Source organism: Aplysia californica, unplaced genomic scaffold (assembly GCF_000002075.1).
Source record: "Aplysia californica isolate F4 #8 unplaced genomic scaffold, AplCal3.0 scaffold00849, whole genome shotgun sequence".
Taxonomy (NCBI): domain Eukaryota; kingdom Metazoa; phylum Mollusca; class Gastropoda; order Aplysiida; family Aplysiidae; genus Aplysia; species Aplysia californica.
Genome location: NW_004798119.1, coordinates 7,925 through 16,313, shown reverse-complemented (window position 1 = coordinate 16,313; position 8,389 = coordinate 7,925). Strand labels below are relative to the sequence as shown.

General features: G+C 40.2%; 1 protein-coding gene across 2 annotated transcripts in view; it reads left to right on the top strand.

Moving 5' to 3' along the window:
- The window catches only part of LOC101862221 (ubiquitin carboxyl-terminal hydrolase 2), a gene marked incomplete in the record, with an annotated part of 24,928 nt that extends 17,882 nt beyond the window's left edge, over nucleotides 1–7,046 (top strand). For both annotated transcript variants that reach the window (XM_013088981.2, XM_013088980.2), the window contains 3 exon segments: nucleotides 1,669–1,747; nucleotides 2,408–2,642; nucleotides 3,511–7,046. In XM_013088981.2, coding sequence (XP_012944435.1) covers nucleotides 1,669–1,747; nucleotides 2,408–2,642; nucleotides 3,511–3,601 — 405 coding nt within the window.
- Between the last annotated feature and the right edge of the window lie 1,343 nt (nucleotides 7,047–8,389).

Below are 8,389 nucleotides of genomic sequence, written 5' to 3'. Positions count from 1 at the left end.
CACACACACACACACACACACACACACACACACACACACACACACATACACACCCCTACCCCTACACCTCATGTGGACTGTCGTGGAATTTCTGATTTTTGTTTTGTACCCATTTTCTTTCATGGACTGCCCAATAATTCATACATTTCTCATTGTTTTAAGCTTAGCTCATTGCTTGAAATAAATGCTTCTCATCTTAACATTTGTAATGTAGGTTACATAGATCTATACTGCAAGGATGGGTGTGTTTATTATTTTTTTGATGGAAAGAGAGATGACTAAAATAGAGAGAAGAAAGAGAATTGAGACACAGAGGCTGATAGAAAAAAGTGGATGAGAAAGATGGAACGACAGAAATAGAAAGGATTTTGCAAAATTATTACAGCAAGAGGAAAATATTTTGATATAGTCTGTTATCTCTTCAATGCCCAGATGTTGTCCTACTCGTAGAACTGGGATTTTGCTTGTTAAACTAATAGAAAAAAGGTTTTATAGTTTGTAGTTTTAGTAGAGGTTTTACAGTGCTCACAACTGCATCAAGGTTTTATGAGTGCCAAGGGGTGGATGTCCACAGAGAAGTCCTTACAGGGAATCAGACTTACTCTGCTCACCTCTCTAACTTGAACTGCACAAAGTCTGCTTCGACTATCAAGGCACCCCCGAAATAGCGGGTCACAAGAGTGTAGTACAGAATTTCCTTTCAATGGTTTGGCCTGTAGTTTTACTGATACTTTTGCCATGTTGAGGCCTCATCGGCTTTGCTAGTTTGATCCCAGACTAACTCACTAAAGGAATTTTCGAGAGGACTGAACTACTGAAATGTCAGGATTAGATACCTCGAAAGTGAAAGGAGTTTTTTTTGCATTACCACACATCTAGTCACCATTGCCGTTTGGCATTGGCATGGCATTTTTGTATTTCTGTGAGCCTTTTGATCAAAAAGTTATTCTCTGCATGTTTGTTTTTGTGTAAACGAGTAGGTTTCTGGCTGGTGCTCTGGCGTAGTCTGCTCCTTCTTTCTTATTAAACTATTAAATCATCATCCTTATCCTTCCTCTTTGTTTTCTGTGTTTGTTACTCTCTAGCACCACCTCTTCAGCACTTATATGACCTATTCATGTTGCAAGTGCTGTTAAAGTCCTACCAATGAGTGGCTGGCGGGTGCTCTGGTGTGGTTTGCTCCTTTATTATCCATCAATTATCGTCCTTATCTTTCCTCTTTGTTTTCTTTGTTTGTTACTCACTTGTAACACCTCTAATCTTCGGCACTTAAATAACGTTATTGTGTTGCGAGTGCTGTAAAACTCTTATTAAAACAAAACTCCTTCCAGAAATATAGCGAAACTCTGACCGAAACAGAAACTTGTGTGTAAAGTAAACACTGGACGTACAAACTTCGTAGGTGGTTTGCGGACGCTGTGGTTATGGTTTGCTCCTTCTTTCCTATCAAACATCTATCTTCCTTATCTTTCCTTTTTCTTTTTTGTGCATGTTACTTGCAATACCCCTAATCTTCGGCATTTTATACTTTTATTGTGTTGCAAGTGCCGTAAAACTCTTACTAAAACAAAACTTGTTCAAGAAGTATAACGAAACTCTTACCAAACCTAAAACTCATGTGTAAAATAAACATGGGACGTACTAACTTCAACTGGTGTCTCTCCCCAGATGTGTGCCAAGTGCAAAATTCGACGTTCCTGTACCAAGAGTTTCTCCATTCAGAGGTTTCCCAAGATCCTTGTGCTGCGTATCCTTGCTCTGCTGTCACACAATAGTTGTTGTTGGAACAACTGCGGGGGTTTTTTCTCGGATAAATCGGGAAGTCTGGATTTCTGCAATGTCCAGATTTTGTTTAACTTCTTGATACAAGTTGTGTTTGACAATGTGATCCTTAAATTTCGTTTAACAATAATAAGTTAAGGGCTTTTGTGGTAGCCATTTGCCACCTCTGTGTTTGAAGATTTGCCACAAAAATTCTACTGCTGACTTCACTCAGTTTCAAAATACAACAAATATGCAGTCTAGGTTACTGTTCTGAAAATATAGTTCAGCCTTACGTTTTAAGTATCAATAATGAACAAATGAAAAGTCACAGTTATAGTCCAGGAAGATACCATTGTTGTTACTATATCAGTTTCAATATTAACCAATGTCGTCAGAGGTATGTTGGGGTGGCGAATATGAAGCGATAGGTAAAATCCCAGAAAAAGAGATACGAATGATGTTGTTGTAATTGTTGTTATCGATCTAGCAACAGCTGGGCCCTCGCCCTTCTGTCCAGTGCCATGTAGTGATAGGTGCAGGTTTGCTCCAGTTGCTGTAATGTTCCATAGAGTGTGCCGAGGTTTGAAAAATTAAAAAAAAGGAAGCCAAAGTTTTTTTTCCCTTGACTAAGTTTCCTTCTCAGACTTGAAGCGGTTCAGTCAGGAGAGGTACGGCCGCAAGCTGACCTCAGTTGTGGACTTTCCCGTCACTCAACTTGACCTCACGGACTACTCGGCGGAGGGAGGGTCCGGGGGTCGTCGGATACTGTACGACCTCTATGCTGTGTCCAACCACTCTGGCGGGACGGGCTCGGGTCACTACACCGCATACTGTAAAAACCCTTACTCCAACGAGTGGTACTACTTCAATGATTCGAGGTTGGTGTTTTTCGGGGAGTTTGTTGCTTTACTGTTATCTCTCTCCTTTTTGTCTCTCTTCTTTTTGTCTCAGGTAATTACTGTAAAAATCTTTGCTCTAAAGAGTGGTACAGTTTCAGTGATTCGAGGTTGATGTTTTTGTGGAGTTATTATTTGCTTTACTGAATTTGTAAAATCTCTTTTCTGTTTATTCTCTCTCTCTTTCTCTCTCTTTCTCTCTCTCTCTCTCTCTCTCTCTCTCTCTCTCTCTCTCTCTCTCTCTCTCTCTCTCTTTCAGTCTGTGTATTACCTCTTCATTCTTTTTAAGGAGAGGATATTAATAAGTATATCTTATTACAGAAAATCAAACTGTATAATAAGCTGTAGGCTTCATTTGAAACTTGTTTCCCGTTTTTCAAATATGAAGCTTCACTGGGGCCATGTGTATTTGACACTTATTGTCTTATCTTTTTGTGATTATCTGCCTTCCTTTTTTATTCTTTCCTCCTATCTCTACGGGTAGTTGGCGGATGCTGTGGTGTGGTTTGCTCCTTCTTTCCCAAGAAACATCATGCATCCTTGTCTGACCCTCTTTTTTTCTTTGTACATTACATCTAGCATTTACTAACAAAACTGAAGGCAGCTGAGGCAGGGGTAGACCGAGAACAGCCTACTTGGAGAACCTGAATAGATGGGTGACGGGGAAAGATCAGGGTAATGTAGCTTTTTTAAGAGCCATGATTGCTGATGTCTGTTGCAGATCTGGCACTTGATGATGATGATGATTACTCTGTAGCAACAACTCTAATCTTCGACACTTGTATGACCTTTTTGGGTCATAAGTGCCTTAAAACTCAAATTAATTAAAACATTTTTCTTTGTATTTCAGAGTGTCTAAGGTCAGTTCCAACCAGGTGGTGTCTGCTGAGGCCTATGTTCTCTTCTACGAGCTGTCTGGGGGTTCCGTGCGAGGCCTCTAGGGGACTGCCTGGCAGACACAACCGTCGTAGCCAGCAGCGGTCTATTGTTGTAGTGGTGAGAACATTGTAGCTGTGTGGATGTGTCTCATTATCTCCCGCGCTGAACCAAAGTATTACGGATGAAAGGCAAGGTTACTCCCAGTGGGGTCTACCAAACGAGTTGTCCTGCCTGCCAAGAAGAAGTTTGAGGAACACGGATTTGAATGCAGTTTCATCAGCTTGATACTTTGTTCACTTCATCGTCATAGACGTGCATCCCCCCTCCCCCCCACCCCACCCCACCTCACCCCTACCCAAAGTGCTCATGATGTTTGTTTTTTTGTATGCTTGTGGTAAAGCATGTGTTTCTAACATGACCCTCTTAAAACAGTTTTGCCATAGTTGCATTTCCATAATTTCTGCCTCCCTAAAGAGATCGTTCTGGCTGCTTGGCTGAGAATTTTTCTCTCCCAGTCTGCACTATAAGAGTTCTCATTTATTGCCGTGATTCTGTTACTAATAACACAAAGAGTGCTAAAGCAGCTACTTTTATCAAAGTAAAAGGCATTTAAATCATGCACATGTGAAATGAATTTGTTCTTCTTTATTCTGGTATTTCATTAAAGGACGGTGAGCTCTGAATCTTCAGCTCAGCAGCATCGCCCTGTTTCATCCTGTGTGTTAGGTAGGCCTAGTTGGTTGGCTCTATTGAGAGGTTCAGTGTGACTTGTCACTGGCCTGAAGGGGGAGGGAGAGAAAATTTTTCACAATCTGGTCTCTTTTGTGGCTGCTCCAACCTACACTTTGAGAGTCCACGATAGAGTTTCTCTTTGGATCCTTCACTGGACTTGTAGTTTTGAGTAATATCTTCTCTTTTTCCTCTTGAGTGGGTTTCAATTTGACATTGAAATTATGGAATTTGAAAAGTAAGTGTGTACCGAAATTGCTTGCAGTTGTTTGGGGATCAAATAACTAGAAAGAAAAGGAGGAAAAGAGGTCCCAATAGCGCTCACAGAGTAAGTAGTGCATTATGTGGCTTATCTACCGGAGTGAGACTTGGGGTGAGCTTTGGTTTATATAGAGGAGACCTGATATAGAAAGTCCATAGTACTTCATCACCTTGTTCATAAGTAAGAGGGGTAGAGTTGGAAGTTTAAAAGTGACTCCAACATTTTGTATTAGATGACAGAATTCTGTTATCAGATTGGACACTTTTTTTTTTCCTTGATGTGCCAATAGTCATGGTTGAAAGGCAAATTAGAAATTAAATCAAAAGGTTCAAGGTGGAGTGATATATACCTGTACATCGTATGTAATTCACTTGAACCGCAAATCAATTATGACGTGCACTCAAGCCTGGGCACTATTGATACATGAGACACTTTACAGAATGAGTGGATTAATTGTCCACTCCATTTTTGGGGTTGTCATTACAAGAAGTAACCACTTAAGTGTCAATGTGCTTCTTGTGTACTCTTTATATGAACAAAGTCAAAAAGGAAGGGAAAGAACTCGTAGCACATAAGGTGTATGGGTTTACAATAATCAAATCAGGGTTAAAGTGTTTACAGTTTTGTATGATCATCTCTTACTTAGCAAGGTGTTATATACAGTATGACACGGATGGCTCAGATTTGTCAGGAGTGGGCTCGGTAGTTCGAGGGATCCCTAGTAGTTGAGGGATATATTCCAAACGTAAAGAAAAAGAAAAAAAGGGGACGGCAGGCACATTTCGACCTGTCCGTGTTGTACTGTATTGTCCTTTGTCCCCACCGAAGCAAGAAAGGAATACGTTTTATATTTACCTTGATTGCAATGTGTTGCGTATGTGGAGAAATCATGACAAAGTGTGAGTGAAGGGAAGTAATTTGAATATTCAGTGCTTTGGTTATCTGATCTTGATAAGAAAGGTAGGAGTGTTCTCAGTGCACCTTTTGGAACCTGTGGATGTTGAACAGTATTACCATTATTGCATTACATTGTGTCTGTTTAAGATTGGGATTTTTTTTCTTACTTTTGCACACATATATGTTTTTGGCATGAGAGTGGTTTTACGCTTTTATCTTGGTGAATATTTTTCTGTTACGTGGTAGGTGATTCACTACATAATATTGGCTGGACTGAAGTATGTGTTGTTGCAGTGAACCTATTTCAAACATGCGTGTCTTGTATGTTCAAAATTAGAGAGTAGACTGACCACACTTGTCAATTGTAAATGGTATGCAGCACAACTGATCCATATGAAAACGAAGAGTTATTTTTACCCCCTTCGCTTTTATGGAGAAGCTCAGTTTAAAGTGGCATGTATATACTTCAATAACTTACAATGTCACTCCAGGCAAAGCAGCTGAAGGTCAGTTTAAGTACACAGCTACCTCGATAGTCACAGCAGCAGAGCATGCTGCTTTTGAGTCTGTGGTACCATGTTATACCATGTCAAAAAGTGGACAAATGGAAATGTATGCCATTCCCTGTCATTTTTGATATTTTCCAGAATATGGGTGCATAGAAATAATGAGAAATGCTTGCGCAGTCTAACCTGGTATCTTAAGTCTTTGTGTGTGAGGTACTTGACCGAAATTTTCTGTCAGTCATGCAAACTTTGCCCGCTCTAAAGTCATTGGTTTGTGTCTGAGGCCTTCAGCATCTTGCTGGCCTACGCCGTCGGCTGAGAGCAAGAGGCTGCTTTGTCAGAATCCCTTACAGCAGCAAAAATGAAATTTTATGGTGGGTATAAATCGCTAGAATCGAATGCTCGGGAAGGGACACATGGAACTAGAAATTGTAACAGTGGCAAAAACTGTGCTGGAGTGGAGTGGTATGATATTTGCGGACACGATACTACGTCATTTGAATACACCATAGTTTGTTTTTTTTTGTGTGTGTGTTTTGAGAGAAAAATGGACAAAATCACTTTTGTCTGTTGGCTGACGTCATGATCTGACAGCTCCTCTCGCTCCCGCTGAACAAACGTTGAGAGGCGGTGACTCGCTCATAATTCAAAACGGGCGGGCAGAGAAAGAGGATGTGATGGGAGTGGCGAAATGTTTGTCGTGGGTCATCCCTCTGTACATATATAGAACTTTTTTGTTGTTGTGTTTGTTAACTTTTTACACATGGACTTGGAGGGTTTGTATATAGCAACGGCCCCTGCACGCTCTTGGCTTGCTCCTGGGAAGTTCTATATTCGAACTACAATGGCCATTTTGGAGCCTGTACTTAATGAGCTGGTTTTTATCCCTTCTGCTTTTTATACATACTCAAACAGATGATGATGATGAAAACATTTTCTTAACCGGAATAATAATTTGATACGTTTTTCGCTGTTGGATGGTCGTGAGATTTTGCAGCAGTGAGGACTGATGCCTGTGGTGATCCCTGTTTGCTTATAGTGAAACTGTGAGGGCAGATGTGTTTATTGAAGAGTTTATTTAGGTGTTGAAGTGAGTTTGTGTGTTTGATTGAGAGAGAAGGAGAGAAAAGGTAGTGTATGAGATGTAGGGCTGTGAATGAGATGTAGGGCTATTGTGGTCAGTAAAATGTGATATCTTATTTAGTTTACATTTTGTTTCATTTCGATACAAATCCTTTCATGCCTTGCTTGATGAGGGTATTAATTTAATAAAAAGAAATATCTCCCTTTGTCCCACCCGCTTGCATAATTTTGGTATTTAGACTTGCCTTCTTCAGAAATATGTATTTGAGTTTTGCCGTTCTGTTTTGGAGAGTTTTGGGGTTTACTTTTATTTTTGTTTTATATCTTCAGTTCTTGGAGACTGGTTTTCTTTGATTTCCAGTTCTTTTATGAACTGTTTTATGGCGTTTAATCATTGGGTTTCAGTATCTTCCCTCAGCTCTGGCTGAAGAATTTGCTGTTTTCCCTCCTGTGGGACACAGGGGAAAAGTCCGGTATACCTCAACATTGGCTAGGGGAATCATGACTACAACATTTGTGCTTTCTGATTATAAATTGTCCTATCCATGGCAGAGTACAAGAAGTCACTATATGTCCACTTTTCACAGTTTCAAGAAAAACGAGTTTGAAGTTTGACGATATTGAAATCTCTATAGGCTACATAGTCGAAAAAGAAACGTGAATAATAATCTTGATAACGGGTTAAGCTACGGCTTAGATATTTACAGAGGTAAATGAGCGGCTTAAAATCTCACTACCCATTTCGGAAACTCCATTTCGACCAGAAGTGGATATAGTCACTTCTTGCGCTCGGCTGTCGATATGGTGTACTTAACTTCTGATTTTTTTTCTCAGAATGTATGTCAGTTTAAGATTTGGAAAGATAAGTTTTGTATAATTCGGGTCTTTCCGAGGCTATCAAATTCTGTGCTGTATAATGTATTTATATAGGCACCAGCCATCCATGTCCAGGTGCTGTTTTAGCCTCTGCTGTTGTGATGACAGACAAGAGCGCAGTGTCCTCGACAACTGCAGCAGAGGGGTTTCCTTCCAGCCCCAGCTTTTTTGTGCTCTCCCAAACTCCAGTCCCAGCCAATACAGCAATACTTCAGAAAAAGAGGCATGCGTTCTAAAAAGTGATGTTGTATCTTTGTAGTGAAGTTCAGATGATAACATAATACAATATTTAAAGGTAAATGAACAAATATTATGAAAATTAAAGTTTAATTAGGCTCGCCGATTCAGAAAAATGCGCAAATTCGGTTACCCCCGAAACTGAGAATATACGCTCTTGGGATGGTGGGAGGTACAAGAGTTGCTGAAAATATACGCGAATGGGGCTGGAAGGGGTAAGACCCATTGTGGGGGGTCAACTGAATTGTTCAAAGCAAGAC